At 48.1% G+C, this 20,069-nt stretch overlaps 1 protein-coding gene across 1 annotated transcript in view; it reads right to left on the bottom strand.

The window, feature by feature from the left end:
* The window catches only part of ITGA9 (integrin subunit alpha 9), a 231,898-nt gene extending 217,069 nt beyond the window's left edge, over nt 1–14,829 (bottom strand). Inside the window, exon 1 of the mRNA XM_080975757.1 lies at nt 14,347–14,829. Within this exon, the coding sequence (XP_080831883.1) occupies nt 14,347–14,528 (182 nt within the window). The 5' untranslated portion in view covers nt 14,529–14,829. The remainder of the gene's footprint in view (nt 1–14,346) is intronic.
* Between the last annotated feature and the right edge of the window lie 5,240 nt (nt 14,830–20,069).

The following is a 20,069-nucleotide window of genomic DNA, read 5'->3' as shown; positions in this document are numbered from 1 at the left end:
AGGCTTTCAGATGGTTAATCTTTTCTAGCTCTTACTTGCAGTTCGTTTATATAATGTGTATAATGACAGCAATACGGTCTCACAGCGCTGGAGAGAGGTTTGTTTGTTTTTACTGTGCTATATAGCTTATTTGGAAGCAGGCCCCAGGATTTCAATTTGTTCTCGACTTTCTCTTTGGCGTAAGAGAAAGCTGTGTCCTGTCCACAGTACAAGCAGCAGCTGTCTGCTCCCAAACCCGGGAAGCCAGTAACAGAAAGATAACACACACTTATATTGAAGACTAACCTGCAATCCTAGGTGTTGCTTGGACTCCACTGCCATCATCCCTAAACATTGGCCATACTGGCTGAGGCTGATGTGAGTTGAGTCCAACAACATCTGGAAGTCCAGAAGACAGTTCTTCCTGTTGAAAACTATCTGTACTGCTCTGGTTTGTCTCATCTCAAAGCAGATATTGTCAAACTGGAAAAAGTACAGAAAACAGAAATTAAGAGGATCAAAGGCCAGTGCCATTCCTATCTGTAAAAAGCACATGTTTTTTCTCTGAAATGATACACGGTGGATATTGATAAAAAGCATGAATGAAATTCTGAGGAAACCCTTTCTTTTTTAAACCCTCCTACTTTTCCATCATGACTTGGAGTCACCCAGTGAAATAAGAGATTCACAATGAAGAAAAAAAGATATATTCAGACAGTGCATTATTAGCTTGAAGAATTACCTATCATGGGATTGGGGCTGGTTCCAGGTTTGAGGACGCCCTGAGCAAAGGGTCCTTTGCTGGGGGTGGTGCTCCATTGGTGAATCCTGGTGATGCCAGAAACCAAGAGAATTCTGAGCAGTGCTCTGAGCAGCACCAGGCAGCTGGGTCTAGCAGCCGCTTGAGTTTCCCACAATGCCTCAGAGTGGTGTTATGGAAGGACATGGTAGGAAATTAAAATGGCAGCTAGAGCCTGCCGTCTGATACCACTTGGAGCTCTGGGACATTAAAAACACATATTTGAAGTATCAGTGAGGCACCACTTTGATTTTTTTTATGAAATAGTAGCATATCAATATCATTTTAAATAAACAGATGGATCAGAAGCTTCACCGCTGAGGAACAGCCCTTTCCCTAATAGGAGAACTAAATCTCATACCTCTTTGTGACTTTCCTAGGGACATCTGGTTGGGTTTCACCACTGTGAGAAAGAGGATGCCAGACTAGATGGGCCTCTGGTCTGATCCAGAAGAGTTTGTCTTATGTTCTATGCATGTGGGCGCATTAACACCTGGTTTGAATGATTACAGACCCCTTCAGAATGGTATGAGGTTTGGGCTCTATAGTTAAAACAATGGCAGAAATACACATATCCAAAACACACCAAAAGCACGTAACTTCCCTCAAAGAATCCAGGGGGCCTGTAGTTTCTTCCTCACAGAACTAAAATTCTAAGCATCCTTAATATTCTACAGTTCCCAAGATTCTGGGGAGAGGTTGTATGCTTTAAAGGTGTGCTGGGTGTGTTTTAAATGTGTGGGGTGCACCTGCCCTTAATACTGAGAAAGGTTATTTTAAGAATATGTCATAAATTGTACATCCAGAATGACGTATCCATTTGACTTGCCCTAGAACTGATGCCTGGAGAAATACGAAAAATCTAACAGAATCTAGTTGGGTTGTTGTTGTTGTTTACAATCTAAAGGTAATGCCATAAACAGGAACAATAATCATATCTATAACAGTTTTTTACTGCCATACTGGTTTTTCACACACGAGTGTATATCCAGGGTCAGCGTGAAACAACAAGTCATTTTTAGCTTTGCATTTTCTGCACTAAGAAATGTGTATTGTGTGTTAGAGACAACTCAACATTTGAAAATGTAATTTCTATTCCCCTGTCCCCAGTCCAAATTAAAATAAGCTCTTTCAATTTGCTTCTCAATATTATTCGAGAAACTCCCCCCGTCAGTAAACACACCGCTGGAAAGCTGACAGGCAGGAAAAGTGCAAAAGCACTTTCAAATCAAAGAGAACGATGGCAATTCATTTTAGGGCCTGGTTCCAGACTGAATGCATTTATTGATACCACAATGTGCCACAGTTCCAAGGCCAGCATTTTAAGAAATAAGAGTCCCATCTATTGGAATGAGATACAAGCAAGCATTGTGAACACTTGCCCCTGCCTTCATTCAAACGGCTCCAGGTGAATTTAGAGCCATCCAAACCAGAGCGCTACTTTTTCACAGAGCCTCCCCCCCACCCCCAATAAACATGGAAAGAGCGTTTGCACGCACCCCGCTCCAAAGTAGAAAGAAGTATTTTTTAAAAAAATCATCACTTGAAATATTTACCTCCTTCTCCCATTATGGCCTTGTATGCCAACAGTTGTTTTTAGAAGGCCACATCCAGCTCTTTAACCATTTAAAACACGAGCGGTATGAAATGAATTTACTCTCCCCAGCCTCACTGGAAGTTGTTAAGGCTGCTCGAATTATTCCCATCCGGCGCAACCGGACCTATCGTATTTCATATTGAGAGCATCTGCTGTCAAGATGATGGGCTCTCGACTCGTTCCTGAGAAATAGAAGAACGAAGGCAACCAAACAAAGCATAAGCACTGCTCCGAGGAGTGCGAGAGACAGGTGCCTACATGCTCCATTAGCCACCAAGTCCAAATTGTCATTGCGAACAAAAACACTGGACCATGTGTGGCAGCAGCTCATTAGCTTGACATTTGGAATCCATCTCTACAAGCTTACTAAGGCCAACTCCCATTGCCAAGCTACTCTTCTGTGTCTGTTTTCAAGAGGGATTCGTGACTCTTGCTCTCAGTTATTGGGGATCACCACGATTACAGAATAACTACGAAGCTGGGTTTCAAGTCTCAGCAGAATTTATTCCAGGGGTTATCCATGGGCACCAGTGTTCGTACTTAAAATGGTGCCCGAGAAAGGTCTCAGTAAATACTCACTCAAACATCCACAATGCGTGGGAGACAGTTTGCTCTTCTGGCTCAGTTGCTGTTTGAACTTCTACACAACACCCTTAAACATGCTCATATTTCGTTGGTAGTGCAGCTCTTTGCAAGAGTTGGCATTCAGCTGGTCGCAGGTGCCCATGGTCAGCTGGTTATTGCCTCTTGAAAAGTGCTGTGCTTTGAAAGCCACACCGATCACTGATCATCAATACTAGCAAACTGCTGTGCCCACAGCGCTCCAATTTCAACCACACGAGCAAAAGGAAAACAGGTTGCCTCATTGTGAGCGGTCTCTCTTAACCATCTCTCAAAGTTGGCCAATGGGGTGAAGGCGAAAAGGATCCGGCCTAGCAGTTAGATTCAGTTCCTTGCCACTAGTGTAGAAAGCAGGAAGTTACTGCCTGGAGCAAATCTTAAGTTTTAAAGCAGACATTGTGTGAGATACAGTGGTACCTCGGGTTAAGAACTTAATTCGTTCTGGAGGTCTGTTCTTAACCTGAAACTGTTCTTAACCTGAAGCACCAGTTTAGCTAATGGGGCCTCCTGCTGCCGCCATGCCGCCGGAGCACGATTTCTGTTCTCATCCTGAAGCAAAGTTCTTAACCCGAGGTAATATTTCTGGGTTAGCAGAGTCTGTAATCTGAAGCGTATGTAACCTGAAGCGTATGTAACCCGAGGTACCACTGTATAGCAATGGTTGGGTCACGATGACTTCATTGACATTAATGGTTGGCATGGGTTTCGGCTTAACACAACCATAAACAATTCATGAGCCCATTACCAAATTAAATTGTAAATGTCATCTCAGAATGCAGGTTGAACATCTTCCAGGAGTACCTGCACTTAACTGCAGAAATCAGTTTCAAAGACCATGTGGGCTGTTACCCAGGTGAGGTCCCAACACCTATAAAATGTGAAAGGAGTAAGAAACAGGATCTTTATAACTATTTGCTCCACCCTCCCACTTTTTCAATAAAATAAAATCTGAAGAGCTACTGGTAGAGAAAAGAAGTGAAAGATTATCACTCCCCCCCCCAAAAAAAAGTCCAGAAAAGCAGGTGCTACTTTGTAAACAATGGAAAACTAATAAAGGGCTATAAGGCACTAACTACCATAAGAATCATGGCTTCTTCTGCTGTTGTTTCTAAAGCATTACTTCTAAATATTATGTAGTAATTTTCAGTTTCCAGGAATAGTCCGCGCTTGTTCCACTGTACCACATCCAGGATGGAGCAAAATTACTTTAAATACCAAGTACAAACCCAGTGACCTCAGTCATACTGGAGGCTTAACAACTCTAGTGCTATCCCTGAACCACAGCAAGAGAAGCAGCTTTTCTGCAACAAAAAATAAATCACTGAAGCTGGATTTTAAATGTCAACTCCATGGCTGCAAAAGAGAACATATTTGCTAGGGAGCAATTCACATGTAGAGAGAGAGGGAGCATTGCCAAGGGTAGACTTTGGTTATCCAGTACAGGCTGATATGTCAACGTCAATTCTATATATAAGACACACAAATGTACCTCTTCAACTGTTTCATCTACAAGCCCCTGGCAAGAGGCATTAGAATCCAGGACAGACAATGTTCTCTTCATGCAGTAATTTGGAATTGCACTAGCTGACCCCCTAAAGCTTTCAGATTAACGGGTGAGGCTCACGGAAATGTAAATGAATGAAAATTCTCAGACTCCCAGAAACTGACAAGTGGAAAAAGTTGCTGGCTCTAAGTTATCAATTCATCATCTGTTGCTCCTTGAATCTCTCTCTCACACTCTCTCTCTCTCTCTCTCTCGCCCCTATATTTGATTCACTAACCTAGGGGGCTGAAGCCCACATGAAGATGGGAAAGAGACAGTTCTCACTATAAGTGCTCTGTCGTTGTACTTGGCATCTGCAGAAAGTGTGGAACTTTCCACACTTTTGCCAGTTGTCTCCTTTCTTTCAAATATAGAAATGCCATAACTCAAACCATGACTCTTGGCCCCAATCTGTTCCTTAATTGTTAAGTGTGAGATCCTCATCCTGGTTGCTCAGTGTTGACAACCACTACTTCACATGTTCCAGATCTGAATATAGAAAATGGGTTTCAGGGACATGCCCTAGCTAAAATTAAGCCCCGAATTTTGCAGACTGAAGTTGACCCGGCACAAATAGTTTTTTGCTGGCTCCACCGCGCATATCATCTGAAGTGGGGTGCTATTTAGAAATGGTTTGCTGAGGCACCAGGACCTCTCTTAACATCCACCTGCCACAAAACTCCGTCACCACCATTAAGATTGTCATGTGAAGTTGAACTAATGCAGGGGTGCCTCTCTGAATGGAATCCAACCCCCTCCCTCCCCAGCCAGCATGGCCAATGATCAGAAATGATGGGAGCTGTAGTCAAGTTACATCTGGAGGGCTGCAAGGCCCTGACCTAAAACAATCAGTCTCAAGTCCAGTTTTCACTGAGATGGTTCAGTCTGAAGATGATGGAGCGTCGTACAAGAAAAACACTTCCTCCACATAGAGAGAAAACCAGGACTATAATTGGTCCTTAAGGCAATGCTGCTCAGAAAGAAATCTTTCCCTGTCATCTTTGCACATTAACGCAACAATATCCTGCCAAGAAGCCATGAACTTCAACCCCAGATCCTCTGAGAGATGATGATGATGATGACTGTTGTGTCAAGAGCTGCTAGTCTGGACTCACACCTGAGTGTTTGATGACTAGCGTCAAAGGCTGCCTTGCATGTGTGAACATCCTATCATGGATCACTGTGCTTTCAAAGCACCCCTCGACACTTAATACCAGGATGGGGCTCTAGCTGGGGGAGACAGCTCCAACCATGTCCATCCCTCTACAGGCCACTTTGACAAGTGGAAGGGGCAACTCGCCTCTTCGTCCAGAGCTTTAAAGGACATAATCTTGGACTCCCAGTTGCTGCTGTTGTATTTATTAAGCCTCTTTTCTTATGAAGTAACTGGGAGCAACTTGCATTAACACCAATTATAAACAACAACAAAAACTTAAAAGCACAGCAACACAAAAAAAAGGCTAAAAGCACAGCAAAACCAAAAGGTTCCACCCCACTAAGAAAGCCGATAATACCCTTAAAATTAAGAGCCAAAAGCCGGGGGGGGGGAGAAAAGTCTTTGTGTGGGACTCTCCTGTGTGGGTGTCTGAGGGCCCTGCTCCTTCCTGCCACTCACCATCTGGCCCGGGGCGGGGCGGGGCCTGAAGGACTCACAAGGACTGCTGCGCTCTGCTGCCCAGGAGGACTCTCCTGTGTGGGTTTCTGAGGGTCCTGCTCCTTCCTGCCACTCACCATCTGGCCCGGGGCGGGGCCTGAAGGACTCACAGGGACTGCTGCGTTCTGCTGCCCAGGAGGACTCTCCTGTGTGGGTGTCTGAGGGCCCTGCTCCTTCCTGCCACTCACCACCTGGCCCAGGGCGGGGCCTGAGGCCTCATAAGGACTGCTGCGCTCTGCTGCCCAGGAGGACTCTCCTGTGTGGGTGTCTGAGGGCCCTGCTCCTTCCTGCCACTCACCACCTGGCCCAGGGCGGGGCCTGAGGCCTCATAAGGACTGCTGCGCTCTGCTGCCCAGGAGGACTCTCCTGTGTGAGTGTCTGAGGGCCCTGCTCCTTCCTGCCACTCACCATCTGGCCCAGGGCGGGGCCTGAAGGACTCACAGGGACTGCTGCGCTCTGCTGCCCAGGAGGACTCTCCTGTGTGAGTGTCTGAGGGCCCTGGTCCTTCCTGCCACTCACCATCTGGCCCAGGGCGGGGCCTGAAGGACTCACAGGGACTGCTGCGCTCTGCTGCCCAGGAGGACTCTCCTGTGTGAGTGTCTGAGGGCCCTGCTCCTTCCTGCCACTCACCATCTGGCCCGGGGCGGGGCCTGAAGGACTCACAGGGACTGCTGCGCTCTGCTGCCCAGGAGGACTCTCCTGTGTGAGTGTCTGAGGGCCCTGCTCCTTCCTGCCACTCACCATCTGGCCCGGGGCGGGGCCTGAAGGACTCACAGGGACTGCTGCGTTCTGCTGCCCAGGAGGACTCTCCTGTGTGAGTGTCTGAGGGCCCTGCTCCTTCCTGCCACTCACCATCTGGCCCGGGGCGGGGCCTGAAGGACTCACAGGGACTGCTGCGCTCTGCTGCCCAGGAGGACTCTCCTGTGTGAGTGTCTGAGGGCCCTGCTCCTTCCTGCCACTCACCATCTGGCCTGGGGCGGGGCCTGAGGCCTCATAAGGACTGCTGCGTTCTGCTGCCCAGGAGGACTCTCCTGTGTGAGTGTCTGAGGGCCCTGCTCCTTCCTGCCACTCACCATCTGGCCTGGGGCGGGGCCTGAGGCCTCATAAGGACTGCTGCGCTCTGCTGCCCAGGAGGACTCTCCTGTGTGAGTGTCTGAGGGCCCTGCTCCTTCCTGCCACTCACCATCTGGCCCGGGGCGGGGCCTGAAGGACTCACAGGGACTGCTGCGCTCTGCTGCCCAGGAGGACTCTCCTGTGTGAGTGTCTGAGGGCCCTGCTCCTTCCTGCCACTCACCATCTGGCCCGGGGCGGGGCCTGAAGGACTCACAGGGACTGCTGCGTTCTGCTGCCCAGGAGGACTCTCCTGTGTGAGTGTCTGAGGGCCCTGCTCCTTCCTGCCACTCACCATCTGGCCCGGGGCGGGGCCTGAAGGACTCACAGGGACTGCTGCGCTCTGCTGCCCAGGAGGACTCTCCTGTGTGAGTGTCTGAGGGCCCTGCTCCTTCCTGCCACTCACCATCTGGCCTGGGGCGGGGCCTGAGGCCTCATAAGGACTGCTGCGTTCTGCTGCCCAGGAGGACTCTCCTGTGTGAGTGTCTGAGGGCCCTGCTCCTTCCTGCCACTCACCATCTGGCCCGGGGCGGGGCCTGAAGGACTCACAGGGACTGCTGCGCTCTGCTGCCCAGGAGGACTCTCCTGTGTGAGTGTCTGAGGGCCCTGCTCCTTCCTGCCACTCACCATCTGGCCCGGGGCGGGGCCTGAGGCCTCACAAGGACTGCTGCGCTCTGCTGCCCAGGAGGACTCTCCTGTGTGGGTGTCTGAGGGCCCTGCTCCTTCCTGCCACTCACCACCTGGCCCAGGGCGGGGCCTGACAGGCCTCACAGGGACGGTTGTTGTCACTGCTGCTGCGACCCAGGGGGATCCGGAGGGGCGCAGAGTTTGTTTTAAAATGTTCCTTTTCCTTTCATTTTTTTGTATATGCGGGGACGGGGATGGGGGTGGGATGGATGTTTAGTTGGGAATTTGTTTGATTTTAATGGATTTGTAATTTTTATAGTTTTTCATTTGTATTGTTTTTTGTTTTCTGGGGTTTTTTATTGTTTTAAGGTCTTATTTTGTTCTTAAGGGGAAGGGTCAGGGCTGCCGGGGAGTGGGTCCCAGCCAACAAAATGGCTGGGGTATGTTCCACGGAGGGGGATGCGCTGGGACAACCGATCTCAGTGATCACGGGTAGGAGGAGGAGTTACGCTAAGACCAGACCATGTCATTACAGAGGAGGCAGGTTTAGTCGTTGTCTGAGGACTATCCCTGCCTCCGGGTCTGGTCCTGTCCGGACGGATACTAGAATCAGCAAGGGATACCCACATAGCCTGAAGGTGCTGCTGTGCAATGCCAGGTCAATGATTCATAAGACCACTGCCATCCATGACGTGATCATGGATGGAGGATTTGACCTGGCTTGTGTAACAGAGACTTGGTTGGATGAAGCAGGTGGGCCTGTTCTTGCCGCTGCTTGTCCACCAGGTTTCTCTTGCGCACAGCAACCCAGGCCCTGTGGGCGGGGAGGGGGGGTTGCAGTGATTTTTAGGAAGTCATTAGTTTGCACCAGGCATCCTATTGGGAAGACCCAGTTCTCTGAGTGCATGTTCTGGAAGTTGGGCAATGGGGGCAGTACAGGATTCCTTTTGGTGTACCGACCTCCCCGCTGCACCAAGGATTCCCTGCCCGAGCTGCTTCAGGTCGTGGCGGATGTTCTCCTGGAGACACCTAGTTTGGTTGTCCTAGGGGATTTTAACATCCATGCCGACACGACCTTACAAGGGGCCGCTCGGGACTTCGTGGAAAGCATGGCCTCCATGGGGCTGTCCCTGAATAAGTTTGGCCCAACCCATAGCCACGGACATGCCTTGGACCTGGTGTTTACCTCCATGGATGTTGGTGTTCTGACACTAAGTAAAAGCGAAACAAAAGAAGTGCCATGGTCAGACCACTTCCTGGTGCAACTTGACTTCTCCGCGACCCTTCCCCTCTGCAGGGAGGTGGGACCGATTCGGATGGTCCGCCCCCGCCACTTAATGGATCCAAATGGTTTCCAGAGAGCGGTAGGGGATGCTTTATCCCATGTTGATGGCCTTTCAGCTGATTCCCTGGTGGCCCGCTGGAATGTGGAGTTAACCAGGGCTATTGACTGTTTGGCTCCGAAGCGCCCTCTCCGATTGCATGGAGCCCGGACGGCCCCGTGGTTTTCCACAAATCTGAGGGCAATGAAACAATCGTTGAGACGGCTAGAGCGCCGGTGGCGGATGACCCATTCTGAAGCTGACCGGACACAGGTTAGAGCTCAGTGTCGAGCCTACCAAGTGGCGGTAGCGACGGCGAAGAAGGCTTTCTTCGCCGCCTCTATTGCATCTGCAGAAAACAGCAGCAGGAGACTTTTTCAGGTGGTCCGCAATTTAGCGGAACCACCTGCTACATCGGGGCCCAATACGGGCCACATGATCTCCTGCAATGATTTTGCAAAGTTTTTTGCAGATAAAGTCGCTCAGATTCGGGAAGAGGTAGACGCCACCGTGGGAGCAGGGCCGGGGCGGGGGAGTGCTAGAGTCCTGTCTAGTCAAATTGTGTGGGATCAATTCCAATCTGTTACCTCCGAGGATGTGGACAGGCTGCTTGGACGAGTGAAACCAACCACCTGTCTCCTTGATCCTTGCCCATCCTGGCTTATAAAAGCTAGCCGGGAAGGGCTGGGCGATGGGCTTCGTGGGGTGGTGAATGCTTCCCTCCGTGAGGGAGCCTTCCCAGACCCGCTGAAAGAGGCGGTTATTAAACCGCTTCTTAAAAAACCATCTTTAGATGCGGCCACGATGGCCAACTATCGCCCAGTCTCAAATCTTCCATTCTTGGGCAAGGTGATTGAGCGAGTGGTTGCTGAACAACTCCAGGCACGCCTGGAAGAAGCGGACCATTTGGATCCCTTCCAATCGGGATTCAGGCCTCATCACGGGACTGAAACTGCCTTGGTCGCACTGGTTGATGATCTCCGGCGGGCTAGGGACAAAGGTGAGAGCTGTTTCCTAGTTCTGCTGGATCTCTCAGCGGCGTTTGATACCATCGACCATAACATCCTTCTGGACCGTCTTGAGGGGCTGGGAGCTGGGGGCACTGTCATACAGTGGTTCCGCTCCTTCCTCCTGGGCCGTGTTCAGAAAGTGGTGGTGGGGGATGAGTGTTCAGACCCTTGGGCTCTCACTTGTGGGGTGCCTCAGGGTTCTGTCCTCTCCCCCATGCTTTTTAATATCTATATGAAGCCGCTGGGAGAGATCATCAGGGGGTTTGGACTGGGTGTTCATCAGTATGCAGATGACACCCAGCTCTACCTCTCCTTTAAATCAGAACCAGTGAAGGCGGTGAAGGTCCTGTGTGAGTGTCTGGAGGCGGTTGGAGGATGGATGGCGGCAAACAGATTGAGGTTGAAGCCTGACAAGACAGAAGTACTGTTTCTGGGGGACAGGAGGCGGGCAGGTGTGGGGGATTCCCTGGTCCTGAATGGGGTAACCGTGCCCCTGAAGGACCAGGTGCGCAGCCTGGGAGTCATTTTGGACTCACAGCTGTCCATGGAGGCACAGGTTAAATCCGTGTCCAGGGCAGCTGTGTACCAGCTCCATCTGGTACGTAGGTTGAGACCCTATCTGCCCGCGGACTGCCTCGCCAGAGTGGTGCATGCTCTGGTTATCTCCCGCTTGGACTACTGCAATGCGCTCTACGTGGGGCTACCTTTGAAGGTGACCCGGAAACTACAACTAATCCAGAATGCAGCAGCCAGACTGGTGACTGGGAACAGCCGCCGAGACCATATAACACCGGTCTTGAAAGACCTACATTGGCTCCCAGTACGTTTCCGAGCACAATTCAAAGTGTTGGTGCTGACCTTTAAAGCCCTAAACGGCCTCGGTCCAGTATACCTGAAGGAGCGTCTCCACCTCCATCGTTCTACCCGGACACTGAGGTCCAGCACCGAGGGCCTTCTGGCGGTTCCCTCACTGCGAGAAGCCAAGTTACAGGGAACCAGGCAGAGGGCCTTCTCGGTAGTGGCGCCCTCCCTGTGGAACGCCCTCCCACCAGATGTCAAAGAGAACAACAACTACCAGACTTTTAGAAGACATCTGAAGGCAGCCCTGTTTAGGGAAGCTTTTAATGTTTGATGTATCATAGTATTTTAATATTCTTTTGGAAGCCGCCCAGAGTGGCTGGGGAAACCCAGCCAGATGGGCGGGGTATAAATAATAAATTATTATTATTATTATTATTATTATTATTATTGTCTGGTACCTAAAACTGCATAAAGATGGTGCCTCACTGTTATAGTCCAAAGGAAAGTAGAGCAAGATACAGTGGTACCTCAGGTTAAGAACTTAATTCATTCTGGAGGTCCGTTCTTAACCTGAAACTGTTCTTAACCTGAGGTACCACTTTAGCTAATGTGGCCTCCTGCTGCCGCCGCGCCGCCAGAGCACGATTTCTGTTCTCATCCTGAAGCAAAGTTCTTAACCCAAGGTACTATTTCTGGGTTAGCAGAGTCTGTAACCTAAAGCGTCTGTAACCTGAAGTGTCTGTAACCCAAGGTACCACTGTATTTGGTACCAAGATCACCACCACCATATGCAATGTCCCTTCAAAGAACTTGCAGGAAACGAAACACCTCCATTTCTCTGGCCAATCTACCCCATTGCCCAAGCATCCTTACAACTAGAGACTTTGAGGAAACACTTTCTGTCATCTTTCTTAAAAGTACAACGTACATCGGGGTCCACATGGGGCCCTGCCACAGATCTCTTTGTCTGTGGCCCAAATCCAGCAGTCGGGTCCAATCCTCACTCAAGGGTGAACTCACATCAAGCATGTTTCATTGTCCTTGTCATCTTCTGCTTGGTAACACATGCACACCCACACACACAAACACAGATATTGCACATATGCACACGCCACATTAGTGGTGCGGTTAGGCCATTTTAGTGAAGGGTAGTCAACGTGGTGTCATCCACATGTTGTCGGACTACAACTCCCATCATCCATAACCATAGGTCATGCTGACTGAGGCTGATGGGAGTTGGAGCCTAACAGTACTACACTGGCTTTCTCTATTTTAGACTCTGAGCTTAATGGTCTTATTGGGGAAAGGGGCTCTTTAGATAGCAGTTGCACCTTACATTTCTCACTTCAAAATGTAGAAAGCTAGCCCTGTTGCATCTGCAGTCTGCTCATTTTGCTGAGAGAGACCCTGGACTTCTGCCCCAAAGTCTGACCCGATGGCATCACACAGCTCCTAATAAGATTCTAGCCCCACCAGTGACCATTCCCAGCAGACCATTTGAGAATCAATGCTTCTTTGCATGGTAGGGGAGAAAGTGGACCTCTTCCTTACCCCAAACTAGGAAAAAAAGATTTTAAAAATGTATACAAACATACAAAATTGCTCCCCCATCCACAAACACAACCCTGCTGTTGTAGGATCCTGGAGAGGATGCTAGGAAAAAGGAATCAATTTCTCCCATAACTAATTGTCATAACTAATAACTCAGCTCAACAGCACACTCTCTCTCCATCACATGAGTGGGAGGAGGGAAGAAGGCAGACTTTGGGGAGTTCCACTTTAACCCTCCCTCCCATTTCCATGATAGACAATTGCTGGCATTTTAAAATTTCATCCAATCAATACCACTTAAGACAACCCAAATTTAATTTCAGCGAGGGCTCCCGTCGTCAAGATCTGGCCCTGAAACGTGCGATTTAGTAAGAGCAAGGAGCAAGGAACGCTTAGCTTGGAGGAGAGTTTCTGTGTGCAGTGGAGAAACAGCACCATACTTTTCAGTTACTTGAAGGGCTGTCACACAGAAGAGAGCAAAGGTTTGCTCTCTGCTGCCCTCGAGGGCAAGACTAGAGCTAATGGGTTTCAGCTGTGGGAGGAGGCAGATTCTGGACATTAAGAGAAAATCCTTAATTCTTGACTTGCAAGGGTCAAGAATGGAACAGGCTCGCCCTCACTGGGCAACCATCTCATGGGAATGCCCAAGCACTGGATTGTCTGCATGGTCCAGGGGGGTTGACTAGGTGGCCTTCAAGGATGCCCTCCAATCCACAATTCTAAGCCTCTGAGCACATGCAGAGTGCCGCTTTCTTATCACAAAGCAGGCTTTCAGCATACACAATTCTAGAGGGCATGGGGCAGAAGGGGTAAGTCCATCAGAGAGCTAAAAGGTAAGAGCTGTTTGACAGTGGAGCAGGTCTCCCTTGGGAGGTGGTGGCCTTGGAAGGTTTTAAGCAGAGGGTGGATGGTCATCTGTCATGAATGCTTCGGCTGAGATTCCTGCATTGCAGGGGGTTGGACTAGATGACCTTTGGGTCCCTTCCAACTCTATGATTCTATGAAATAGGAACTTTTAGAGAAAGAAAAAAGTGCCTATTTCATAGAATCATAGAGAACGAAACAGTCATGTATAGAAGTGAGAGCTGGACCATAAAGAAGGCTGATAGTCGAAGAATTGATGCTTTTGAATTCTGGTGCTGGAGGAGACTCTTGAGAGTCCCATGGACTGCAAGAAGATCAAACCTATCCATTCTGAAGGAAATCAGCCCTGAGTGCTCACTGGAAGGACAGATCCTGAAGCTGAGACTCCAATACTTTGGCCACCTCATGAGAGGAGAAGACTCCCTGGAAAAGACCCTGATGTTGGGAAAGATGGAGGGCACAAGGAGAAAGGGATGACAGAGGACGAGATGGTTGCATAGTGTTCTCGAAGCTACCAGCATGAGTTTGACCAAACTGCGGGAGGCAGTGGAAGACAGGAGTGCCTGGCGTGCTCTGGTCCATGGGGTCATGAAGAGTCGGACACGACTAAACGACAACAACAACAGAGAAAGAAAGGGGGAGAAGAGTCTTCAGGAGGTTGAGTGGGTCTTGAAAGATCGGAAATCAACTTTAGCTCAGTTGGCAGAGAACGAGACTCTGGATCTCTGGGGTTGCGGGTTCGATCCCCACGTTGGACAAAACAGATTCCAGCATTGCAGAGAGTTGGACTGGATGACCCTTGCGGTCCCTATGATTCTGGAAGAGGGTGGGAGAGGCAAAGCTGGACCACCCCTCTCCCCTTACTCACCATCGCGTATTGTCATAGTAATGCTCCAGCACGGAGTAGCCGAAGAAAGAGTTGTTGGGTCCTTGGAAAATCACCGGGTGGTCCAGGTCGAGGTTATAGGAGTAGACCAGCGCCACGCACAGCGTCGCCACCAGCACTTGACACGCGCCCCGCTTGCGCGCCCCGCGGGACGCAGCAGCCATTCTTCGGCGGAGAATGCGCGCCTCTTGCAAGCCAGGATCCGGCCGCCCAGCTCCGTCGGGCGCCGCCTGCTCTCGCTGCCGCCGGGGAAGGAGAAGAAGACGAGGACCGGCAGCAGCAGCAGCAGGAGCCCCGCGACCCGGGCCCGAGAGCGGAAGGGCGGAGCAGCAAGCAGCGCTCGGCTTGGCGCATCCACGCAGCCCCTCCAAGCCAAGACCATCCAGAGGCGAGTCCCCGGGCGGCAGGCAGTTCCCGGCGGGAGTTTGCAAGGGCGGAGGCGGCGGCGGCAGGACGCTGGAGCGCGCGGGCTCTTCTGGCCGCGTCCCGGAGCAAGCGAGGGGGTTTTGAGCGCCGCCGCCGCCGGGCGCCAATCGCACGCGAGCGAGCGCGGCGGAACCAGCCGTCTCCCCGCCGGAGGCGCAGCGCTCTCTGGCGACGGCTCTCGCGCTCTTGCGCTCTTGCGCGCCTGGGGAGAAATAAGGAAAACTAAGGGGAAAATAAGAAAGTTAGCTTCGTGAGAGAGATCGGGGGGCCGGGGCAAAGGAGCCAACTCCTAGGGGCCGAGGGGTAGCCAAGGGGGCAGCTGTCCCCCCCAAACCAAGTCAATGAATAAAAATACATCAGTGCTGTTTTTCTGGGGGGACGCAGGGGGACGCATACCCCTGAACATTTTGCGAATCTTGGTACTTTTGTCCATTTACTGTATTCATTTTTCCCGGTTGGAACTATAAAATGGTGATTTTCTTGAGTCAAAATGAGAGTACCCCTAAACATTTTTTTTAGAAAAAAAGCACTGAAAATAGTTAACTAATTGAGGTTCTGTCTCATACACCACCCAACATAAAACCTGCCCCCTAAACATAAATCCTGATATTTGAGGGGGCCACCCCCAACTTGATGGGCATTATATATATATATATATATATATATATATGTATGTATATATATATGATGGGCATATTTTATATATATATATATATATATATATATATATACACACACACACACACACACACACACACACATACATACAGTGTGTATGTGTGTGTGTGTGTGTGTGTATATATATATATATATATATATTTATACACACAAACATACACACTGTATGTATGTGTGTGTATATATATATATATATTCCAATTTACATTTTAAATTGTTCATTTAAACAACCTTAAATCACTGACCTCCCTTCTTCTCTTTCCATGGTTTGATTGGCATACCATACATTCCTGCATATTTTACATAAACCATTCAGTATTCCATGGTTACCTCCATCAGAGCTTATTTGCACTATTGAATTTATCTTCATGCTATCAGCGTTTTCAAATGCACACAATTTTCACACATTTATCCAATAAACATTTTCCAATTTTCTTTAAACGTGTGCCTATTTTTCTAGAAAAGGAGGTGCCAGAACTCGCCATGAGCACCTCCCTCTTTATCTCAGAATGGCAATGGTCCCCATCTGACAGTTGCCAGAACTGAATTCCAGAAAGTTCCTGCTGGGGGGGAAAAGTGGCCCTGGTTATTGCTATTAAAATGGTGTGTGTCATGTGATCAATTATATGGGGCGGGGCTTATCTGCCCTCCCTCAACCCCCCAAAAATAATAATATTTTGTTCAAGTTGGCATGGTTGGTTTCCTCTCTCACGCCACCAGCGAAAACAAATAAGTGAATAGGAAAAAGAAGCTACCTCCATCCATCATGAATTTTAAAAGACGTTTAAATTGGTGATTCCAAAAAAGCCTCTTTTTTTGCTAGGGATAATTAGGACGGAAGTTTCGAAGAAGCCAACTAATCTTTTTATGTACTCAACAACCGCAGCCAGAATCTTATATGCGCAGAAATGGAAAGATGGAAGAGACTCCAGCAGAAGAATTAAAAAGGACGGATTGTGCTGAAATGGCAAAATTGACTGTAAAACTAAGGGATCAGAATGATGAACTGTTTATGGAAGATTGGAGGCCTTTGGGGGACTATCTATCAAGATATTTTAGCGATAGGAAATTGTGTGCAGGATTTGAGACATGAGCGACAGGGAAAAACATAAAAATGATGTTAGGATGGAGTTAGGGGGTTGTAACAAGTATAATGCAGCAATTATGGTTAAGAATGAAAACATCAGTGTGGGAGGGGTAGCAAGTCAAAAAGAAAAATATATATTGGATGTGAAGTAAATGTGTTAATTTTGGGGGAAATCTAATGAAAAATAATATTAAAAAAGCACCTACCCACATGATGCTGACACAAAAACCTGTCACAAATGCTATGTAAAAGAATGAAAGTTCAATATTTCCCACTTCTCTTTCCCTGCCTCACGCTTTCTCTCTGCTCAAAGCTGCAATCTAGATGAAAAAGCACAGTTCTGAATTCTCCAACCTCTCATTTTCATTTGTTCTGATTTAAAGAAGAGGCAGACCATTGGGGTTTCATGACAAATATGCATCTACCATGGGCATTGGCATCTAAAAATATTTAAACTGCTTGCCAATTACAAAGAATGGTCAAAACAAAGATTTTCGCATTTTTTGCAATGTCCTGAAGTAAATGATATTGTGACTGCCATATATATTATATCACCAGAATTTCCACAAGTTCGGTGACTGAGCTATCCCCTCTGTGTGAAATAATCCCATCAGAAGGAAAGTCGATATGAAATGATTAGGCAAATTCCACAGATGACAATGCAATCCATTAATAAGCCCAGTGCCAAAGATGTTGCATCTGGAAATACCAAAGCTCTGAGGCTTTCCAGCTAAATCCCCAAGCACTGACCAACGCTGGAAAAGCTTTCCAATCAAATTAAAGAAGATGGAAACTGATGCACACATGGTGTGGATAGGAGTGTAGACATGGGGAGTCATCTACACAAGAATGAGAGGTTGGCAACTCTGGGAGGCTGCCTGGCTCTGGGCCATTGAGCTAAATCATCTAAAAAGAAAGAATTGTATCTAGCACACATTTCCAGGAAATAAGCAAAAATAACAACAACCAAAACAACATCAATTCCCCGGCTACCTTCTGCAAGAACTTTACCTTTACAAGACTTAAATCACCAATGTTTTGGTTAGAGCTGCGCATTTCAGGTTTCAGTACTGGGATTAAAAACACACACACAAATGCCTTAGAAGGGTATCATTTTTTTAAAGGACAATTCAAGCAGTAAGGACCATTTCAGTGAGGATATTATATTCATATAGATTTTGGTTTTCTGATTTGCATTCGCAAAGTTTTATTAGTTTTAAAACATAACCGTATTTCACATGACTGCCCATGAAACATAGCACTTAAAAATGCATATCATAAAGTAGTTCACCTTAACCGTTTCCCATGAAGTGGAAGGTATTACACAGACTTCTTCCTCTTAAACACCGCACAACCTGCAGGATCTAGTTTAATATGCCACGGAATTCATTTTGTTATTGTTCAAAATGTCCAATTAAATGTCAAATTAAAGCGGCAGTGTCATTCCATTTCATTTGGCTGCAAACCCTGCTCTTGACCAAGTACAGTGGTACCTCAGGTTACATACGCTTCAGGTTACAGACTCCGCTAACCCAGAAATAGTGCTTCAGGTTAAGAACTTTGCTTCAGGATGAGAAAAGAAATCGGGCTCCGGCAGCGCGGCGGCAGCAGGAGGCCCCATTAGCTAAAGTGGTGCTTCAGGTTAAGAACAGTTTCAGGGTAAGTACGGACCTCCGGAACAAGTTAAGTACTTAACCTGAGGTACCACTGTAGAATAAATAAAATAAATAAAATCATATATAGTTGATAGTGCAGTTTTCGGATATCACATATTTGATGGCCCACCTTTATGGCAATATTGTAACCAGTGAGGTTAATCCGAGGCACAATTATTGCTAATTGAAATCTTTGTGTGCCTCCTCCGTGAGAGGTCCAGAGGGCAGCGAGATGAGAAAGGGCCTTTTCTGTGGTGGCTTCCCCACATGTGGAATGCTCTCCCCAGGAAAGCTCGCCTGGCACCTTCATTACATGTCTTTAGGCGCCCGGCAAAATGATTCGTCTTCTCCAAGGCCTTTAGCCAAATAGACAATCTGTGGCCTTTTAAACTGGGGGCAAGAGGGAGGTATTGGTTGGTTTGTTACCATGTTCTGTATTTTTGTGTTTTTCACATTGTGAACCACACTGTGTTCCTCAGACGAATGGTAGTATAGAAATGTAATAAATAATAATTTGTGCTTCTTGGGTGGTTTCACTGGGGACACATAGTTTCAAATTAATTTAAGTTCCAAAGGATTTCTCTCCTCCACCACCTTCAAGTTCAAAGACGGCCTTTAAACCAGAACAGGAGGTAATAGTCATTTAAGTATCCCCCATCTTCCTCTAAGCTTCTCAATCATATGTAATGCTTCAGCAGCATTTTTCTCAGTTCCATCACAAAAATCAATCACACCTCAAGCGTCCAAGATTCTTTTCTAAAGTACCCTACTTAAGGATATTCAGCTGTGTTGAAGAATTGCTACTCTTCAAAAAAAAAAAAAACCACCTCTATTTAAGAAGGGGCTTAGGGAATGCAGGTATCCCTGTTCGTGGAATGGGGGGAATTTACCCCATGATTTATGGCCCCTCTGTACCGAAAGGCAAATGTTGTGTGTGTATACATGGATATATTGTGTACACTCATTAAAATGTCCAACCCATTCAGAAGTGCAGGCGGTGTCTACCTTTTTGGGTAGATGGGTGTCAGAAACCTGGGCAGGCAACACAGTATTGCAACTGTACAACAAGATGCTCTGTCTACCTTATCACTACACAGCTACTACAGCTAGGAAGAATACAGGACTTTTCCTTTCCTTAGCAGAAATTACACAGACCTTGAGCTCAGCCATCATTTAGCTGTTGCTGTTAGGAAGGCGATGGACCCTCGCTTTCCCCCAGTTGCGCTTTGAGGCCCCCAAGCCCTTCCCCTGTAAATAACTTCACACTGACACGTAATTTTAGTTTAAGTTATTGGGTAAAATTTAGGCCACAACTTTATTGATTGCAGCAAAGTGAGCAGTACAGTGGTACCTCTGGCTGCGAAAGGGATCCGTTCTGGAGCCCTGTTTGAAACATGAGCAGAATCCAACCTGCATCTGCGCGTGTGCGGGTCATGATTTGCCACTTCTGCGCATACACGTGATGTCATTTTCAGCGTCTGCAAATGTGCGAGCAGCGAAACCCGGAAGTAACCCTTTCCAGTACTTCCGGGTCGCCGCAGGACACAACCTAAAAACGCTCAACCTGAAGCAAACACAACACAAGGTATGGCAGTATTGGCTTAGGCATTGACAACAGACTCTAACTGACTCCTGACTCCTTGGCTGGTAGTCTGAAAGAGTAAACACCAAATGAGGGAGCAACATCGATGAAGATCAACTGAAGCTCACCCCGGGGTTCCTGTGGTCCTGGCATGGCCCTAGCCCCTCAAGCGGACTTTGGACAAGATCCAGGAACCCCAGATTCCTTTACCGGAATATCCTATTTCTGGAGGGGCAGGTGATGGCCGCACCTCCCACACACACACTCTTCAATAAGC

Source organism: Podarcis pityusensis, assembly GCF_964106645.2.
Source record: "Podarcis pityusensis genome assembly, chromosome: 12".
NCBI classification, from domain to species: Eukaryota; Metazoa; Chordata; class Lepidosauria; order Squamata; family Lacertidae; genus Podarcis; species Podarcis pityusensis.
The sequence above is the reverse complement of the archived record's forward strand: the minus strand, read 5'-3'. Positions and strand labels throughout refer to the sequence as shown.